Source organism: Macaca nemestrina, chromosome 4 (genome assembly GCF_043159975.1).
Source record: "Macaca nemestrina isolate mMacNem1 chromosome 4, mMacNem.hap1, whole genome shotgun sequence".
Lineage (NCBI taxonomy): Eukaryota > Metazoa > Chordata > Mammalia > Primates > Cercopithecidae > Macaca > Macaca nemestrina.
In genome coordinates this window covers 127,169,799-127,191,228 of record NC_092128.1, presented here as the reverse complement: position 1 = coordinate 127,191,228, position 21,430 = coordinate 127,169,799, and the positions used below count along the sequence as shown (strand labels likewise).

At 44.4% G+C, this 21,430-nt stretch overlaps 2 protein-coding genes and 1 non-coding gene across 8 annotated transcripts in view; 2 read left to right on the top strand and 1 right to left on the bottom strand.

The window, feature by feature from the left end:
- The window catches only part of LOC105466297 (phosphoserine phosphatase-like), a 35,461-nt gene extending 26,071 nt beyond the window's left edge, over positions 1-9,390 (top strand). For all 5 annotated transcript variants that reach the window (XM_071095224.1, XM_071095225.1, XM_071095227.1 and 2 more), the window contains one exon: positions 3,417-9,390. In XM_071095224.1, the coding sequence (XP_070951325.1) occupies positions 3,417-3,478 (62 nt within the window). In that variant the 3' untranslated portion in view covers positions 3,479-9,390. The remainder of the gene's footprint in view (positions 1-3,416) is intronic.
- LOC112423486 (U6 spliceosomal RNA) lies at positions 5,919-6,025 on the top strand. Its single transcript, XR_003013958.2, has one exon. It is a non-coding gene; the product is annotated as a U6 spliceosomal RNA (small nuclear RNA).
- Positions 9,391-9,965: 575 nt separating the features above from the next.
- Positions 9,966-21,430, bottom strand: part of SEPTIN14 (septin-14) — a 72,002-nt gene continuing 60,537 nt past the window's right edge. Inside the window, exon 10 of one of the 2 annotated variants that reach the window (XM_071095220.1) lies at positions 9,966-12,690. In XM_071095220.1, the coding sequence (XP_070951321.1) occupies positions 12,511-12,690 (180 nt within the window). In that variant the 3' untranslated portion in view covers positions 9,966-12,510. The remainder of the gene's footprint in view (positions 12,691-21,430) is intronic. The other variant, XM_071095221.1, reaches the window with a different exon arrangement.

Here is a 21,430-nt window from a genome sequence, read left to right as displayed (position 1 = left end):
CCTGAGTAGCTGGGTTATGGATGTGAGCCACCGTGCCCAGCACACGTTTTCATTTCAAAAAGGAGAAATAGGCCAAAAGAAGCAACAGGCCCAAAGTAAGTCCAAACCCAACAAGGCGGACAAATTAAATCTTAAGACCCAGAATAATCTTTTATTTCCTGCACTGCTACCTGGACACATTGGGAGGGTTGAGTCCCCAAAGCCTAGAGCAGCCCTGCCCCTCTAGAGCTAGCACTATAGGGCTACTATACTGCTGTGGCCACTGGGCTCAGTTCACGCAGCAGCTGTCATGGGTTGAAGTATCATGCCTTCAGCTCTCCCAGGCTGGAGTTGCACATTATTCACTCTATAGTTCAGCAAGGTGCAGTGGCTCATGCCTGTAATCCCAGCACTTTGGGAGGCCGAGGTGGACAGATCATCTGAGGTCAAGAGTTCGAGACCAGCCTGGCCAACATGGTAAAACCCCATCTCTACTAAAAATACAAAAATTAGCTGGGCATGATGGCACACACCTGTAATTCCAGCTACTCAAGAGGCTGAGGCAGGAGAATCACTTGAACCCAGGAGGTGGAGGTTGCAGTGAGCCAAGATTATGCCACTTCACTCCAGCCTGGGTGACAGAGCAAGACTCTGTCTCAAAAAACAAACAAACAAAACACTCTACAGTTCTTGGATCTCAGAGGTGGCCCCACTCTCACAGCTCCACTAGGCACTGCCCTGGTGGGGGCTCTCTGCAATAGCTCCACCTCTGGGACAAACTTCTGCCTGGGACTTCCCGGCTGCTCAATACGTTTGAAATCTAGGTGGAGGCCACCATAGCCCCACAGCTTATACTCTGCACATATGCTGAGTTAGCACTGTGTGGAGGCCACTATGGTTTATAATCCTTTATCTTTTGGAGTGGTGGCTGGACCCACTTAAGCTATTGAAGTTGGTTGTATTCGTCCATTTTCATGCTGCTAATAAAGACATACCTGAGACTGGGTAATTTATAAAGGAAAGAGGTGGACACTCTGTTCAGCATGGCTGGGGAGGCCTCACAACCATGATGGAAGGCACAGGAAGACCAAAGGCACATCTTACATGGCAGCAGGCAAGAAAGCATGTACAGGGGAACTGACCTTTTATAAAACCATCAGATGTCATGAGACTTATTCACTACAGCATGGGAAAAACCCGCTCCCATGATTTGATTACTTCCTACTGGGTCCCTCCCACAACATGTGGGGATTATGGGAGCTAAAATTCAAGATGAGATTTGGGTGGGGACACAGCCAAACCATATTATTGATTTTTCTCCAGGATCCCCCATATAAGTCAGTGGATGCAGATGGATACTTGTCACAGAGGGCACCACTGAGGTCCAGACACTGAATACACTGAAGTCTCAGCTCCCACCCTGCCAGGATACCCTGTCCCACCTGCCAGGACCTCCCCTCAGCCACCTCCCTGTTCAGGAGGTGCCCATATATTCAAGAGAGAGTTTTCATAATTTTCTTTTTTTCTTTTTCTTTTTTTTTTTTCCGACAGTCTTGCTCTGTCGCCCAGCCTGGAGTGCAGTGGCAAGATCTCAGCTCACTGCAACCTCCACCTCACGGGTTCAAGTGATTCTCATGCCTGAGTCTCCTTAGTAGCTGGGATTACAGGCGCACCACCATGCTCAGTTCATTTTTTGTATTTTTAGTAGAGACAGGGTTTTGCCATGTTCTCCAGGCTGATCTTGAACTCCTGACCTCGAGTGATCTGCCCCCCTTGGCCTCCCAAAGTGCTGGGATTACAGGTGTGAGCCCAGCCAGTTTTCATAATTTTCTTTACTTCCACTGTGATGGAAGAACTGGCTTCAGAGAAAGCCATCCTGGAGAGGTGAGGTGGCCCCACCAGGAACAGATTTCAATCAGGTGTTTTGGAGGCAGTGATGCGTGTGCACCCTGGTGAGAAGGAGCGTGGCATGAACATCAGGAGCCAGACTTCACCCGGGAAAAGGAGAGGCCACAGGTGGGGCTGAAGGAGCAGTTCTCATAAGCGATCCTGTGGGCACTGGGGCTACACCATGTGCCTTGGTGCACGAGTGTCAATGTGGCTCGTGCAGAGTGGGGTAGAGGATTCAGGATATTAAAAGCATCAGGGAATCCAGGGGAGAGCCACCGCACCCAACTTTACTTTCACCCACAGGCTGATGCAGCCCAAGGAGATGTTACTCCACAATGACCTCAATTCTGCACAAAGAACCTGTTTGCCAGGCCCTTGCCACAGGCTATAATCTCAAAACGGGGCCGTCAAGGCTTGTTAGAATACCTGGGACTGAGAGGAAAAAAATATTTTTTTTTGAGACAAGGTCTTGCTCTGTCACCCAGGCTGGAGTGTAGTGGTATGATCGTAGCTCACTGCAGCCTCTATCTCCCAGGCTCAAGCCATCTTCCTGCCTCAGCCTCCGAAATAGCCAGAACCACAGGTGCACACCACCATGCCCAGCTAAGAAAATAATTTAAATATTTTATTTATTTATTTATTTTGAGACAGAGTCCCACTCTGTTGCCGAGGCTGGAGTGCAGTGACACAATCTCGGCTCACTGCAACCCCATCTCCTGGGTTCAAGTGATTCTCCTGCCTCAGCCTCCCAAGTAGCTAGGATTACAAGTATGCACCACCACGCCCAAATAATTTTTGTATTTTTAGTAGAGACAGGGTTTCACCATGTTGGCTAGGCTGGTCTCGAACTTCTGACCTCAGGTAATCCTGCCGCCTCAGCCTCCCAAAGTGCTAAGATTACAGTTGTGACCCAATGCACCCAGCCTAATTTAAACATTTTAAAATCTTGTTTTAAATTTGAAATAAAATCTCAATTTGGTTTTTAAAAAGCTCTGCCTGAGTGGTGATGACTCACATCTGTAACTTCAGTACTTTGGGAGGCTGAGGTGGGAGGAACCCCCCAGAGTTCAAGACCACCCTGGGCAACATAGGGATACCCAGTATATCTAAAATAATAATAATAATACAAAAATTAGCCAGGTCTGGTGGTGGGAACCTGTGATCCCAGCTACTTTGGAGGCTGAGGCAGAAGGATCACTTGAGCCTGGGAGGTCAGGGTTGCAGTGAGCTGAGACTGCACAACTGCACTCCAACCTGGGCAACAGAGTGAGACCCTGACTCAAAAAAAAAAAAAAAATAGTGCTTGGTGCCACATGCCAGGAACCACAATGACAACAAGTCAGAAGGGTGTTGAGTCAGGGCCAACCAAGAGCTAGCAGGGAGTCTGACCCTGGGGACCCTGCCCTTTCCAGAAGATGGAGGTGCAGAGAAGCTCGAAAGGATCACGGCTTCTCACCCTAGCCCTCAACCCCCTTACATCAGCAGCTCTCAGCGTAAGCAACTGGACAGCTCACACCAATAAATTAAACCTTCTTATTTCTTGTCAGGCACAGTGGCTCATGCCTGGAATCCCAGCACTTTGGGAGGCCAAAGTGAGAAGATCACTTGAGGCCAGAAGTTCAAGACCAGCTTAGGCAACATAGTGAGACCCTGCCTCTACAGAAAATTAAGTGGAAGCTGTGGCATGTGCCTGTGATCCCAGTTACTCGGGAGGCTGAAGCGGGAGGATCTCTTGAGCTCAGGAGGTTGAGGCTGCAGTGGACTACCACACAACTGCACTCCAGCCTCGAGGACAAAGCAAGACCTTGTCTCATAACAAAACAAAAGAAGTAAGCCAGCAGGTCTAATCCAGACTTAAGAGGAGGGTATCAGCCAGGCACAGTGATACATGCCTGTGATCCCAGCACTTTGGGAGGCCAAGGTTAGCAGATCATGTGAGATCAGGAGTTCAAGACCAGCCTGGCCAACATGGTAAAACCCTGTCTCTACTAAAAATACAAAAATTAGCTGGGTGTGGTGGCATGCACCTGTAATTCCAGCTACTTGGGAGGCTGAGGCACGAGAATCACTTGAACTTGGGAGGTGGAGGTGGCAGAGAGCCAAGATCACGCCACTGCACTCCAGCCTGGGCGACAGAGCAAGACTCCGCCTCAAAAAAAAAGAAAAGAAAAGGCCCTTCAAACTGAGCCATCTGCACGATGCCTGAATTTACGTCTGCACAGAAACATGGTTAGAAAAGGTATCCTAGTTATGCTGCAATGAAAAATGTCTACCTGTAACATTCACTATTTCTTGCAGACACCTATACCCTGTGGAAAGGGTGAAAAGCTCAGAAGATTCTATTGTCTATTTGATTTTATTTATTTATTTTTGAGGCAGGGTCTCGCTCTGTCATCCTGGTTGGAGTGCAGCAGCACAATCATAGCTCACTGCAGCCTCAAACTCTTGGGCTCAAGTAGTTCTGCCTCAGCCTCCCAAGTAGCTAGGACTACACATTTGCACCACCACACCTGGCTATTTGGGTTTGTTTGTTTGTTTGTTTGTTTTTGGTAGAGAGAGGGATCTCACTATGTTTGCCAGTCTGGTCTCAAACTCTTAGACTAGAGTGATCCTCCCACCTTGGCCTCCCAAACAGATGATGGGATTGTAGGCCTGAGCCACCATGCCTGGCCATCTACTCTAAATGCTAGTTAACTGCTTTGATGGGCTGGGCACAGTGGTTCATTCCTGTAATCCTAGCACTTTGGGAGGCCGAGTCGAGTGGATCATGAGGTCAGGAGTTTGAGACCAGCCTGGTTAACACAGTGACACCCCATCTCTACTAAAAATACAAAAAATTAGCTGGGTGTAGTGGGCGCCTGTAATCCCAGCTACTTGGGAGGCTGAGGCAGGAGAATCGCTCGAACCTGGAAGGTTGCAGTAAGCCAAGATCACACCGCTGCACTCCAACCCAGGTGACAGTGAGAGACTCCGTCTCAAAAGAAAAAAAAACAAAAAACCAAAAAACTGCTTTGACGAAAACTAAAGAGTAAACTGTAAATAAAAATTGGCCTAATTTTTTGTTTGTTTGTTTTTTGTTTTTGTTTTTGAGATCAAGTCTCACTCTGTTGCCCAGGCTGGAGTGCAGTGGCACGATCTCGGCTCACTGCAGCCTCTGCCTTTCAGGTTTAAGTGATTCTCATGCCTTAGCCTCCCAAGTAGCTGGGATTACAGATGCCTGCCACCACACCAGGCTAATTTTTGTATTTTTAGTAGAGAGAGGCTTTCACCATGTTGGCCAAGCTGGTCTCAAGCTCCCAACCTCAAGCAGTCCACCCGCCTCGGCCTCCTAAAGTGCTGGGATTATAGGTGTGAGCCACCATGCCCAGTCAAGATTAGGCCTAATTTTTAAAGTTACCTGAAGCATAGAAAATGTTTCTCCGTTTATTAATCTACTTTTTATTTTTTTTTTTGAGACAGGGTCTCACTCTGTCACCCAAGCTGGAGTGCAGTGGCATGATCATGAGTCACTAAAGCCTCGCCCTCTTGGGCTCAAGCAAGATCTTCCTGCCTCAGCCTTCCAAGGGCTGGGACTACATGCGAGCACCACCACACCCAGCTGATTTTTTAGTTCTTGTAGAGACAGGGGTCTCACCATGTTGCCCAGACTGGTTTTGAACTCTTGGGCTTGAGAGATCCTTCCACCTTGGCTTCCCCAAATGCTGGGATTACAGGCATGCGCCACCACACCTGGCCTCACATATTTTGATGTCTAAAACACCAAAGATATTTTTAAGGAGCTGAACAAACCAGTAATTTTTAAAGAAAAAAGTAGTGGGAGTATCTAGTACAACCAAAACCAGGCATCAAAGTCAGCAGTTAAACATTCCAGGCTGGGCACAGTGGTTCATGCCTGTAATCTCAACACTTTGGGAGGCCCAGGCGGGAGGATTGCTTGAGCCCTGGAAAGCGGAGGTTGCAGTGAGCCACGATCATGCCACTGTATTCCAGCCTGGAAGACACAGTGAAGCCCTGTCTCAAAAATAAATTAACTAATAAATCCAGAACCAGTGCTCACTTCAGCAGCACATAAATTAAAATTGGCATGACGTGGAGAAGATGAGCATGGTACCTGGGAAAGGATGACACACAAATTCATTAAGCATTTCATATTTTTAAAAAACATTTCAGAACCAAGAAAATAAATGAATCAAAAGAAAAGGGAAGACCCTGGTGATTACTTTGATATTAGAAAAAATCAGCTGGGCGTGGTGGCTCATGCCTGTAATCCTAGCAATTTGGGAGGCTGAGGTGGGTGGATCACTTTAGGTCAGGAGTTCGAGACCAGCCTGGCCAACATGGTGAAACTCTGTATCTACTAAGAGTACAAAAATTAGGCTGGGTGTGGCAGCTCATGCCTGTAATCCCAGCACTTTGGGAGGCCAAGGGGGGCGGATCATCTGAGGTGAGGAGTCCAAGACCAGCCTGGCCAACATGGCACCACTGCACTCCAGCGTGGGCAACAGAGTGAGACTCTGCCTCAATAATAATAATAATAATAAAACCAATTGCAGATAGACCATAGACCTAAATGTGAAAAGGTAAAAACAATAAATCTTTTAGAATTGCTCTGTTCATGTATGGCTATTGAGCACTTGAGATGTGCTATTAAGTGTAAAATTTGCACTGAATTTTAAGCACTTAGTAGGAAAAAAATCCTAAAAATAATCTCAATTTTAACATTAAAATTTTGAAATAATAATTTGGTTATACTGAGTTAAACATTACTAAAATTAGTTTTATCTGATTATTTTTGTTCTCTTAATGTGGATACTAGACAATTTTAAATTGTATATGTGGCTTCCTGTTTTTATTGGACAGCACTAATCTAGAAGGTAAGAGAGACATATACCTTCAGGACATCAAATTAGGAAAAGATCTGTTAAATTGTATTTCAAAAGCATGAATCAGGGCAGGCGCGGTAGCTCACACCTGTAATCCCAGCACTTTGAGAGACCGAGGTGGGCAGATCACCTGAGGTCGGGAGTTCGAGATCAGCCTGATGAACACAGTGAAACCCCCTCTCTACTAAAAATACAAAATTAGCAGGGTGTGGAGGCGCATGCCTGTAATCCCAGCTACTCAGAAGGCTGAGGCAGGAGAATCGCTCGAACCCAGGAGACAGAGGTTGCAGTGAGCCGAGATCATGCCATTGCACTCCAGCCTGGGCAACAAGAGTGAAACTCCATCTCAAAAAAAAAAAAAAAAAAAATGCATGAATCATAAAGGAAAAGACTAATAGATTAATATTTGACCACACTGAAATTTTGCTGTCAAAAAGACATAATTGAAAGACTAAAAAGCCACAGAGAGCAAAATACATTTGTAGCGCCTACAAGTCTCAAAGGACTTATGTCAATAATATATAAACTCCAGCCAATCGATAAAGAAAAGGCAACCCAGTAGAAACATAGGAAAACATTTGGAACAGATGCTTCACAAAAGAGAATTGTTAAATGACCAGTAAACATGAAAAAGTGTTCAGCCTCATTAATAAATCAGAAAATGCACATTAAAACCATAATGAGATACCACTACAAACCCACCAGAATTACTACAATTAAAAGAGTCGACAAGATTGTAGAGCAACAAAACAAGAATATATATTTATTCTTGTTTTTAGATGTCTCTCTCTCTAAATATAAATGTGCAGCCAGAGACATCTAAAAACAATGGGCATGACAGTATTATTTGTAATAGCCCAGGTTGAAACAACCCAATGTCCATTTGCAGTTGAAGGACTAAATAAACTGTAGTGTATCACAGAAGGGCACAGCACATAGTAATGAAAAAAAAGAAACCACAGCTATATATAGCAGTGTAAATGAGTCTCATAAGCATAATGTTGAGCAAAAGAAGCCCAACACAAAAGCATGCAAACTGCGTAATTCCATTTATATAAGGTAAAAACAAAAACAAACCCAGCTAAGGTGATCTACAGTGTTAGAAGTTAGGATGGGGGTTCCCTTGAGGAGGAAAGAGAAGACAATGTTGTCCGGGCACGGTGGCTCACGCCTGTAATCCCAGCACTTTGGGAGGCCAAGATGGGTGGATCACAAGGTCAGGAGATTGAGACCAGCCTGAAACCCGTCTCTACTAAAAATACAAAAAATTAGCCAGGCGTGGTGGCAGGCGCCTGTAGTCCCAGCTACTCGGGAGGCTGACACAGGAGAATGGCTTGAACCAAGGAGGCCGAGCTTGCAGTGAGCCAAGGTCATGCCACTGCACTCCAGCCTGGGTGACAAGTAAGATTCCGTCTCAAAAAAAAAAAAAAAAAAAAAGAAGACAATGTTTGGGAAGGGGTATGAGGTATTCTGGGGTGCTGTTAATGTTCTATTTCTTGACTTGTGTGTTACAAATGTGTATTTTGGGCTGGGTGTGGTGGCTCACACCTGTAACCCCAGCATTTTGGGAGGCCAAGGCAGGTGGATCACCTGAGGTTAGGAGTTCAAAACCAGCCTGGCCAACATGGTGAAACCCCATCTCTACTAAAAATACAAAAAATTTGCTGGGCATGGTGGCGGTGCCTGTAATCCCAGCTACTCGAGCAGCTGAGGCAGGAAAATCACTTGAACCCAGGGGGCAGAGGTTGCAGTGAGCTGAGATCACAGGACTGCACCCTAGCCTGGGCAACAAAAGCGAAACTCTGTCTCAAAAAAAAAAAAAAGTGTATTTTATGATGAATTTGTATGATCCATGTATTTTTGAGGACAGCACCTTTTTGTGATACACAATAAAAAGGTTTTTATTTTGTATTATTTCAAAATATTTTTAAAATTTAATATCTAAATATGCTATTTTAGATATTCAAAATTTCTGATGATGGCTTCACTTTTCCATCGTAACATCTTTGCGATTAAATCAATTAATGTGATTAAATCAATCAATTTTTGTAGTTGGGTCGGTTCTGTGATTGAGTCTTTTTGTGCCCCAATAGTCTTTAAGAGTGCCAATATGTATATATACATGTAATTTTTAAAAATAATTGTATAATTTCAACTTTTATTTTAGATTCAGAGAGTCCATGTGCAGGTTTGTTACATGAGTATATCGCGTGATGCTGAGGTTTAGGGTATGAATGATCCCATCATCCAGATAGTGAGCATAGTACCCAATAGGTGGCTTTTCTGCCCTTGCCTTCCCCCTCTCTTCCCTCTACCCCCTCTAGTGGCACCCTGTGTCTGCTGTCCCCATCTTTATGTCCATATGTACCCAAAGTATGTCCATATGTCCCACTTGTAAGTAAGAACATGCAGCATTTGGTTTTCTGTTTCTACGTTAATTTTCTTAGGATGATGGCCTCTAGCTGTGTCCATGTTGCTGCAGAAGACATGATCTCATTCTTTTTTATGGCTGTGTAGTATTTTGCAGTGTAAATGTACCACATTTTCTTTATCCAGTCCACCACTGATGGGCATCTAAGTTGACTCCATGTCTTTACTGGTGTGAATAGCGCTGCGATAAACATACAAGTGAATGTGCCTTTTTTGGTAGAATGATTTATTTTATTTTGGGTATATACCAAGTAATGAGATTGCTGGGTAAATGGTAGTCCTGGGCAGATTGCTTGAGGCCAGGAGTTTGTGACCAGCCTGGGCAACATAGCAAAACACCGTCTCTACTAAAAATACAAAGAAATTAGCTGTGCATGGTGGCACATGCCTGTAGCCCCAGCTACTTGGGAGGCTGAGATAGGAGAATCACTTGAACCCAAGAGACGGAGGTTTCAGTGAGCTGAGATCACACCACTGCACTCCAGCCTGGGTGACAAAGCAGGACTCTGCCTCAAAAAACAACAACAAAAAAAGACAATGTGAGAATCTTGAAAGCTCAGAGAGAAGAGCAACTCTCACAGACAAGGGATCCAGATAACATTAGCAGCTGATTTCTCAGCAGAAAACTTGGAAGGCCAGTAGGCAGTGGATTATATATTTAAAATAATGAAGAAATCTGTCAATTGAGAAATCTGTAGCTGGAAAACTTGTCCTTCAAAAATGAGGGAGAAATTAAGACATTTCCAGCTTTTTTTTTTAAGCTGAAAAAATCCATTTATCTCTAAATTTGTGATATAAGAAGTGTTAAAAGTCCTTCAGGTTGAAATAAATAAACTCTAGGCATTAATGCTATAAGTAAATAAGCAAGCTATATGAATATATAAAGCTCTCTGGTAAAGGTAAATACATAAACAAACATAAAAACAGTATTATTGTAATTTTGGTTCGTAACTCCACTTTTTATTTTCTATAAGATTTAAAAGAAAAATGCATAAAATGTAATTATAAATCTGTTAGGTGGTGTACAATGAATAAAGATATAATTTGTTACATCAATAACCTAAAAAGAGTAGAGCTATATAGCAGTAGAATTTTGGTATGTGATTGAAGTTAAGTTGAAATAAATTCAAATTAGAATGTTATAACTCTAGGATGTTATATGTAATTTTCATAGTAACCAAAAATGAAATATACATAGAATATACACAAAAGGAAATGAGAATAGAAACAAAACTTGTCACTACAAAAAAAATCAACTAAAGATAAAAGAAGTAAATAATTGAGAAAATGACTGGCAAAAATCAGTAACTCTGACTTATTAAAATTTTCCATGCTACATAAATCTGGAAATTCTATTTCACATAAAACTGGAGCTGAAAGAGACAAATATTTACTTACAAAGTTAAAAGTTATATGGTAAACAAACACTTTTTTAGAAAAAATTATGAAAACAGTAAAAATATGCCTTATACTATCATATAATATCATATTTTATAGCTCTTGGAAAATAGAAAATAAAATGTCTGTTAGCATGAATCCTTCTGTGCCCTCAAAAACCCTATGGATTATACCATTATTACCTAAAAAGTCTATTCTCAAATGCAGCAGAGTGATAATTTTTATAAGGTAGATATTATTTTTAAATATGAATAATATTGTTGATTTCAGTTTTAATAACATTGGGTTAAGATGAAAGAATGAGAAGATAAAGGTCCCTCAGCAATGTAACTCACAAACATGTTCAGAAGCAGTAAGAAGTTACATTAATTATCTTTTGAAAGTCAATAATCTACATCTTTAATGTATGCATATAGCATAGCTAATGTACTATTGCTGGGTCCATTTATTCAACAAATAATCGCCGCTATGTGTCAGATATTGTTCTAGGCCTAGGAAAGAATACATAAGTGAACAAAGCAAAGATTCTGGTTCTTGTAGAGTTTCCATTAAAAGACCATTTAGTAAAAGTTTTTTTCCCCCAAAATATAAAATCTGTAAGATGATTTAACAACATGTATAAAAGTCATTGTGGGCTGGGCATGGTGGCTCATACCAGGTGTGGTGACTCATAGCGCTCTGTCATTCAGGCTGGAGTGCAGTGGCACAATCTCTGCTCACTGCAACCTCTGCCTCCCGGGTACAAGCGATTCTCCTGCCTCAGCTTTCCGAGTAGCAGGGACTGCAGATGCACAACACCACACCTGGCTAACTTTAGTAGAAATGGGGTTTCACCATGTTGGCTGGGCTGGTCTTAAACTCCTGACCTCAAGTGATCTGCCCACCTCCACCTCCCAAAGTGCTGGGATTACAGGTGTGAGCCACCTCACCCGGCCGTATTTTCTACAACTTTGATAACTTTAGCATATACTCCAAATCTGTAAGACATAATATTATCATTCAGATGCAACTCATGGCTTCTCACTGTACTCTGACTTTCTCTAGCTTTTGAATTCTTTATTCTAATATCAGTTTTAAGTCTGACACAAAAGCATGGGAGTTCTCATCAAAATCCAACCGTTTATCATAAAAACTATCAAGAAATTATTAATAGAATTTAAAAAGGAAAATAGTCCTATTAATTAGATTTGTATAACTTAATATTTTATGCCTGTGAGTCCCCAACAAAGCCTCCAGCTTCTATTTGGATATAAAATGTAAGTCACTACTGGATCCACAAGCAGGACTATGGTAAAGAAATTTCTCCATCTAACCAGCTCCTTTTACACAATGTTACATGTTTCTTTTGTTTTTTCATTTTGGCAAAAATTGATTGACTATCATCTTCGTGTTAGTCTGTGTCCTAAGTGCCGAGATACAGAATCTAAAAAGATGGACACAGGACCTGCCTTCTGGGAGTTCACACCTTTTTTTTTTTTTTTTTTTTTTTTTTTTTGAGGCGGAGTTTTGCTCTTGTCACCCAGGCTAGAGTCCAATGGTGAGTTCTTGGCTCACTGCAACCTCTACCTCCGGGGTTCAAGTGATTCTCCTGCCTCAGCCTCCCAAGTAGCTGGGATTACAGGTACCAGTCACCACGCCCAGATAATTTTTGTATTTTTAGTAGAGACAGGGTTTCATCATTTTGGTCAGGCTGGTCTTGAACTCCTGACCTCGGGTGGTCCACCCGCGTCAGCCTCCTAAAGTGCTGAGATTATAGGCATGAGCCACCACGCCCTGCTAGGAGTTCACATTTAGTTGGGGAAAATATACAATAAGCAAGCCAATTTTTAAAATGAGAATTTCAATCAGAGTTAAATGCCACAAAGACAATCTCACAGAAAGTTGGGATGTAGAATGATAGGGCTCTCAAACAGAATAGTAAGAGAAACTATTATTTCTTACGATGTTTGTCTTTCTTTGTATCGGTACTCAGCTGAGTCTGCAGTGCTTCAGAGGCAGCTTTCATTTTATAAAAATCTATGATTTCTCCTTCCAGTTGTTTTTTCTCTTCCTCGAGCTTCCTTATCTCCTCCTGTTGAATCATTTTAAGATGCTCGAACTTGTCCTGCAGCTGTGAAACCAATGTGCAGTTGTGACACCAAAGCACAGTATGGCTGAACAACCAGAAGAACATGCTTTTTTCTGATCAAACAAACCCAGATCATCAGAGGAGAGCATGATCTTAATAACAATCTCAAAAACTCAGGAGTAAACACTTAAATATGGAATTTTTCTTTTCTTTCTTTTTTCCTTTTTTGAGATGGAGTCTCACTCTGTTGCCCAGGCTGGAGTACAGTGGCACAATCTTGGCTCACTGCAACCTCCATTTCCTGGTTCCAATGATTCTCCTGCTTCAGCCTCGCGAGAAGCTGGGACTACAGGCACGCACCACCATGCCTGGCTAATTTTTGTACTTTTAGTAGAGACGGGGTTTCACCATGTTGGCCAGGCTGGTCTTGAGCTCCTGACCGCAGGTGATCCTCCTGCTTTGGCCTCCCAAATACTTTCTTTCTTTCTTTCTTTTTTTTAATATAGAGACAAGGTCTCACTATGTTGCCCAGGCTGGTCTCAAACTCCTAAGCTCAAGTGATCCTCCCACCTCAGCTTCCCAAAGTGCTGGGACTGACTGAATGCAGTGGCTTATGCTTGTAATCTCAGCACTTTGGGAGGCCAAGGCAGAAGGATCGCTTGAGCCCAGGAGTTCAAGACCAGACTGGGCAATATAACACAATAGTAAACTTCAACAGGAAAGAGCATCTGTAAAATTGAATATAGATCTTCTGAAATTATCCAGCCAGAGGACAAAGAATAAAATAATAAAAAAGAGAAAAGAAGACCAGGCGTGGTGGCTCAAGCCTGTAATCCCAGCACTTTGGTAGGCCAAGGCAGGCAGATCACAAGGTCAGGAGTTCAAGACCAGCCTGGCCAACATAGTGAAACCCCATCTCTACTAAAAATACAAAAAGTAGCTGGGTGTGGTGGCACACACCTGTAGTCCCAGCTACTTGGGAGGCTGAGGCAGGAGAATCACTTGAACCCAGGAGGCAGAGGTTGCAGTGAGCCAAGACTATACCAATACACTCCAGCCTGGGCAGCAGAGAGAGACTCCATCTCAAAAAAGAGACAGAGAGAGAGAGAGAGAGAGAGAAAAGAAAGCCAATGAGACACGATTAGGCAAACCACTGTCAGGTTATGGGAGTTTGACAAAGAAAGTAGAGAAAGGAAAAGAAAGCTTATTTAAAGAAAGAATGGCTAAAAACTGCCTACATCATGGGAAAGATTTAGACAACCAAATACATGAAGCCTAAAGATTCCTAAAGAGGTTCAAACCAAATAGATACTCACAAAGTCACAATATAATCAAATAGTCAAAAGTCAAAGATTTTTTAAAATGTTGAAGAGGCAAGAGAAAAGTGGCATGACACAGACAAGAGAATCTTCATTAGACTATCAGAAGATTTCTCACAAGAAACTTTGCAGGTCAAGAGAGAATCAAATAATACATTCAAAGTGCTGAAAGAAAAAAACTGCCAGCAACTAATACTATGTCTGACAAAGCTATCCTTCAGAAAGAAAGAAGAAATAACATGTTCCCTAGACAAACAAAGCTGAGGGAATTCAGGACCACTAGGTCTACCTTAAAAAAATGCTTAAGGGAGTTTTTCAAGTAAAAATCAAAGAATGAAGTTGTACGCAGTGGTTCATGCCTGTAATCCCATTTTGGGAGGCCGAGGTGGGTGGATCACCTGAGGTCAGGAGGTCAAGACCAGCCTGGCCAACATGGCAAAACCCCATCACTACTAAAAATACAAAAAATTAGCCAGGTGTGGTGGCGGCCGCTGAGATTGTGCCACTGTACTCCAGACTGGGTGACAGGAGCCAAACTGCATCTCAAAAAAAAAAAAAAAAAAAAACTTGAGGCCTGGCCTGCTACTCTCCTCCCACCCCCCTTCTCTGGGCCCAAGCCACCTTGGCTGAGGAGGTGTGAGCCCCTGCCAGGAACCCCCTGCCCAGACCATGCACTCAGCCCACAGGCCCCTGATGCTTGCATCCAGCGAGGCCTCCCGTGGCCTTGGCTCATTTGTGTAGAGGAACGTGGAACCTCACTCTGTGGCTGTGTTCCCCTGGCACTCTGTCCCCTTCCTGACCCCTCCCTGCAGTCACATGAGGCCCAGCAACCTGCCAGCCACTCAGTGGCCTCCAACCAGACAAAAGAACCTGCCGAGTTGGCAGCTGTTGCTCATGAGTATCCACCAGGTGGGACAGAGAGTGCTGACCCTGGGCGGCCCCCTGGAGCCACCTGCCCTGAAAGCCCAGGGCTTGGACCGCCATACACTTTGTGGGTGGTGGAACCTGGAAAGGGCCCACCTCCCACCACAGACGAGGAGCCCTGGGTCCCTCAGGGGAGCCCCTGCTAGACAGTGAGACAGAGACTGACCATGATGATGCTTTCCTCTCTGTCATGTCTCCTGACACCCAGTTGCCTCTAGCACCCAGAGGTGTCAGGCCCAGTCCCTCAGTGCCCTGCCCGAGGAACAGGACTCATCTGAGAAGGATGGATGCAGCCCCAACAAATGGGACAAGGACCACATCCAGTTGCCCATAAGTGGCAGTCATGATCTTCAGCAAGTGGCACCAGGCCCTGGTGGGGCCCACCAGTGTCACCCCAACCAGGACAACTGGACCATCAGCCAGATCCTGGGTGAGTGGTGGAACACCCTGGGGCCCAATGAGATGCAGAAGTACCATGACCTGACCTCCCAGGTGAAGGTGGCCCACTTGCAACAAGGACCGAACGAAGTCCAGCTCAGAGGCCAAGCCCACAAGCCAGGGGCTAGCAGGAGGGTACAAGGGCTTGCAGGAGCGGAGCATGTCAGAGACGGGCATTGCCACTGCCCCTGGGGTGTCCTCTGGCAGTTGTATCCCAGACACTCCTGAGCTGGGATACCAAGGAGCAGCTTCTATGGGGCAGAACGGCTGCACACAGGGAACCTGGCTCAGCCGGGCCCCAAGCCTTCTCCCACAGTGGGGTACGCAGCCTGGACGGCGGGGAAGTGACCATCAGGCACTACAGGAACTGATGCAGGTGGTGTCTGGCGCTGCATCGGACTCTGGCCCAAAGCCTTCTACCCAGTATGGAGCTCTAGGCCCCTTGGCAGCCCCTGGTGAGGGAGGTGCCTTGGTGGCCAGTGGGCAGCCCCGCTGCTGCCCACCTGAGCTTCTCATTCCCAGCATGTGGCCAGTGAGGACACAGCAAGTGATGAGGAGCACATGGTCATCCGTGAGGAGGAAGGGGTGATGATGTCATTGCTGACGATGGCTTCAGCACCACTGACATTGATCTCAAGTACAAGGAGCAGGTGACTGACAGTGAGAGTGCATACAGCTCTGGGGAGGACCCAGAGAGCAACAAGGGCTTTGGTGGGAAGGTGTTTGCACCTGTCATCTGTTCCTCCTTTATCCCCTGCCACCCCTTGCTGGACCCTGAGCCCCCAGGGTCCCCCGATCCACCTGCATCCTTGGCAAAGGCTATGGTCCCACCCTGTCCTCCTCCTCCATGTACTCGGATGCTTCCTCCTCAACTCGGCAGCCACCTCCTTCTCACTGGGCCCAGGAACGTTCAAGGCCCAGGAGTATGGTCAGGGCAGCAGAAAGGGCCCCCTACGGCCCTCACCCCTTGGGTAGAGAAACCGTACAGGTAGAGAAACCGAGGACTGGCTCAGGGAGCCGGAGTCTGAGAAGGTGCGGTCCTCCTCACTGCGGGCGCTGGACCAGTGCGGGCCCTGGTCATGCAGCTCTTCCAGGACCACAGCTTCTTCCCATCCCCCAGGCCACAGCCACCCTCTAGGCCTGCTATGCATACATCTTCCCCTCCAAGGTTTGTGTGCAGAACATCCTGCCCACGCGGCCCCAGCAGCTTCAGGCTACACCTGCCCCAGCACCAGCCTCTGGGACCCAGGCAGTGGCTCCTAGCGGCCCCGCACCCACAACCAGCATCCGTTTCACCTGCAGTTGAAGATCCGTGAGGTGCCCAGAAGATCATGCAGTGGCCACCCCCACGGAGAAGCCCCCAGGGCTGAGGCTTCCCCCCCTGGACCGCCCCCGACTGGCACCACTGCTGCCTCTGCCTTGACTCCCAGCCCCACGGGGGTCCTGACCCCACCTCACCCGGCTTGAATTCTGGCTCCGCCCAGGCCGCCCCACCACTGCTTCTGCCCCAGACAGCCTGGATAGCCTGGCTGAAAGGGGACTCCCCAGCTCTGCCCCCCACCCCTGGGTCCCTCACACAGCTACCACAGGCAGGTGGGGGACCCCGGAGAAGATCCCAGGACTCATAGTACCCTCTGAGGACACAGACAGTATGTGGGGATAGCATAGGATGGTTATCTCCTCCCGGGTAAAGGCATTTCATCCTTTCCAGTTTAGGACGGAATGAAGCCTGCTCCTTTTTTATATATCCCCTACCCCTGCAGCTCCCTCCTGGTGCCGGAGGCAGCTGGGGGCTGCAGGGGCAGTCTTCCTTCTCCGAGCCCCTATACATAACCTAGAGTGTGTGACCTTCAGAGCTTTTCACTTAATGCAACATAGCTCCTGCCAGGGCTGCAAGCTGGAGTGTGGTGCAGGCCTTAGGCCACAGAAAGTACCTGTGGAATAGGGGTAGTTCATGCACCCCTTTTTTCCCCAGAGGGGCTGGACTCAGCTTAGTTTGGGGGTGGGGGCTCCTGCACTTTGCCACAGGCACCAGGAGGGTTTTCTGCCCACCCCTTCCTGCCCTTCCAACTTGAGTTGTACTTTCTAAGAAGGTGATTCCCCCTGCCCTTGCCCCCTTCCCCAGAACAGAACATGCTGATCATGTGCAGTATTTATTACTGTGCCGAGAAGCCGCGATGACCAAGATTAAAGCTGTTTAACACCAAATAATAATAATAATAAAATAAAAACTTGACTTCACACTGGTTTGGCCTGATCTGTTGGGGCCTGGTGCAGAAACTCACCCCGAAACAATTACCACCCACAGTTTTTATATAATGGTGGCCACAATTCCAAAATTCCATACTTTTGTAATTGATACACAAAATATAAAGAAAAAATTAGAGGCCAGGACCAGAGGCTCATGCCTGTAATCCCAGCACTTTGGGAGGCCTGGGCGGTGGATCACCTGAGGTCAGAAGTTGAAGACTAGCGTGGCCAACATGGTGAAATCCCGTTTCTACTAAAAATACAAAAAGTAGCCGGGAATGATGTCGGGTGCCTGTAATCCCAGCATTTCAGGAGGCTGAGGCAGGAGAATACTTTGAACTGGGGAGGTGGAGGTTGCAGGGAGCTGAGACTTCGCCCCTGCACTCCAGCCTGGGCAATAGAACAAGACTCGATCTCAAAAAATAAAAAAAAATTAGCCGGGCGTGGCTGTGCATGCCTGTAATCTCAGCTCTTTGGGAGGCTGAAGCAGGAGAATTGCTTGAACCAGGGAAGTGGAGGCTGCAGTGAGCCGAGATTGCACCATTGCACGCCAGTCTGGGCAACAAGAGCAAAACTCCATCTCAAAAAAAAAAAAAAAATCAAAGCCTACCACTACAAAAACACCAACAAATCACAAAGGAAGACAGAAAGAGAGAAACAAAGGAACCACAAAACAGTCAGAAAACAATTAATAAAATGATAATAGTAAGTCCTTACCTATAAAAATTACTTTAAAAGTAAATAGATTAAACCCACTAATCACAAGACACAAAGTAGCAGAATGAATAAAAAAACAATTCTCAATAATATGTGGCTTACAAGAGACTCACTTTTGCCTTAAAGACACACTTAGACTAAAAGTGAACGAATAGAAAAAGATGGCTGGGTGTGGTGGCTCCTGCCTGTAATCCCAGCACTTTGGGAGGCCAAGGCAAACGGATCACTTGAGGTCAGGAGTTCAAGACCAGTCTGGCCAACACAGTGAAACCTCATCTCTACTAAAAATACAAAAAAAAAAAAAAAAAAAAATTAGCCATGCATGGTGGTGGGCACATTTAATCTCAGCTACTCAGGAGGCTGAGGCAGGAGAATCTCTTGAGTCAGGAGTTCAAGACCAGTCTGGCCAACACAGTGAAACCTCATCTCTACTAAAAATACAAAAAAAAAAAAAAAATTAGCCATGCATGGTGGTGGGCACGTTTAATCCTAGCTATTCAGGAGGCTGAGGCAGGAGAATCTCTTGAATCCAGGAGGTGGAGGCTGCAATGAGCCAAGATCGCGCCACTGTACTCCAGCCTAGGTGATAGAGCGAGACTCTGTCTCAAAAAAAAAAAAAAGAAAAAAAAGAAAAAGATATTCCACCCAAATTATAGGCAAAAGAGACAATTAGACTTTTGGTCAAATTTTGTCATAAGAGACAAGATCACTATATAATAATAGATCAATTTATAAAGAGGTGTAACAATCGTCAAATACATGACAACATTGGAGCACCTAATATATAAAGCAAATATTAACAGAAATGAAGGAAGAAACTTACAGCAATATAAGAACAGTAGGGGACTACTGTATCCCACTTTCAGCACCAGAGAGTCCATCCAAACAGAAAGTAAGTAGAGAAACAGTAGATGTGAGTAACTATAGACCCAATAGACTGAAGAGGCATAGATAGATTATTTCACCAAACAGTAGAAGAATACATTCTTCTCAAGGGCACAGGAACATTCTCCAACATAGATCATATATTGGGCCACAAAACGACTCTTAATAAATTTTAAAAGTTTGAAATCATATTATGTATCTTTTTATCACAATAGTATAATATTAGAAATCAATAACAGAAAGATTTTATTATTGAAGCGCTATTCATAATAGCCAAAATTTGGAAGCAACCTAACTGTCCGCCAACAGATGACTGGATGAAAACAAATGTCACATATACACAGTGGACTACCATTCAGCCATAAAAAAGAATGAGATCCTGTCACTTGCAACAACATGGATGGAACTGGAGGAACTTACGTCAAGAGAAATCAGCCAGGCACAGAACGATAAACTTCACATGTTCTCACTTACTTGTGGGAGCTAAAAATTAAAATAATTGAACTCATTCGGGTGCAGTAGCTCACGCCTGTAATCCCAGCATTTCAGGAGGCTGAGGCAGATGGATTACCTGAGGTCAGGAGTTTGATACCAGCCTGGCCAACATTGTAAAACTCCATCTCTACTAAAAATACAAAAATTAGCTGCGTGTGGTGGCGCATGCCTGTGATCCCAACCACTTGGGAAGTTGAGGCAGGAGAATCACTTGAACCCGGGAGGCAGATGTTGCAGTGAGCTGAGATCCCACAGCCGCACACCAGCCTGGGTGACAGAGCAAGACTTCATCTCAAAAAAAAAAATTAAACTCATGGAGATAGAGAATGAAATGATTACCAGAGGCTGGGAAGGGTGGTAGGGGTGGGGAGAAGTGAGGACATTTATTGGTATAAAAATATAGTTAGAAAGAATAAATAAGACCCAGTACTTGATAGTACAACAGGGTGACCATATGCAATAATAATTAATTGTACCTTTTAAAATGACTGAGTATCATTGGATTTCTTGTAACACAAAGGACAAATGCTTGAAGTGATAGGTATCCCATTTACCCTGATATGATTATTACACATTGTATGTGTGTATCAAAATATCTAATGTACCCCAAAAATATGTATACCTACTATGTACCCACAGAAATTAAAAATTAAAAAATATACATATCTTGACACAAATGAAGATAAAAAGCAACATATCAACAGTTACGGGATACAGCAAAAGCAGTTTTAAGAGTGAAGTTTATTGCAATAAATGCCTATATTAAGAAAAAAGAAATAGATCAAATAATGTAATTTCACACCTCAAGAGAAAAAGAAAAACAAACCAAATGCAAAGTCAGTAAAAGCAAGAAAACAGTAAAGATCACAGCAGAAATAAATAAGATATAGACTAGAGAAACAATAGAAAAAAATCAATGAACTAAGTCTGTTTTTTTAAAAGATAAATAAATGAACAACCCTTAGAAAAACTAAGAAAAAAAGAGAGAAAACTCAAACAAATAAAATCAGAAATGAAAGGTGACACATTACCACTGATACCAAAGAAACACAAATGATCATGAGACTACTATGAAAAATTATAAGCCAATAAAATTTGATAACCTAAAAAAGAAATTGGATAACCTTGGTTATAGGAATAAATTCCTATAACCACACAATCTACAAAGATTGGATCATGAAGAAACTGAAAATCTGAAAAGACTACTAATAGGTAAGGAGATTTAATCAGTAACAAAAAATGCTACCAAAGAAAAGGCAGTACTAGGTGACTTTACTGGGGAAGGCTACAGAACATTTAAAATGGAAATAATAGGCCAGGTGCAGTGGCTCATGCCTGTAATCCCAGCAGTTTAGGAGGCTGAGGCGGGCAGATCACTTGAGCTCAGGAGTTCGAGACCAGCCTGGGCAACATAGTGAGACCCCATCTCTACTAAAAGTACAAAAAAATAGCCAGGCATGGTGCTACATACCTGCAGTCCTAGCTATTGGAGAAGCTGAGGTGGCAGGATCACTTGCGCCTGGGAGGTGGAAGTTGCAATGAGCTGAGGTCGCGCCACTTCACTCTAGCCTTGGTGACACAGCAAGATCTTGTCTTAAATAGATAAATAAAATGGAAATAATGCAAAAAAGTCTTCCCAAAAGAATGGAAGAGGAGAGTATGCTTCTTTTTTTTTTATTTTGAGACAGTCTCGCTCTGTCTCCAAGGCTGGAGTGCAGTGCAGTGGTGTGATCTCGGCTCACTACAACCTTCAC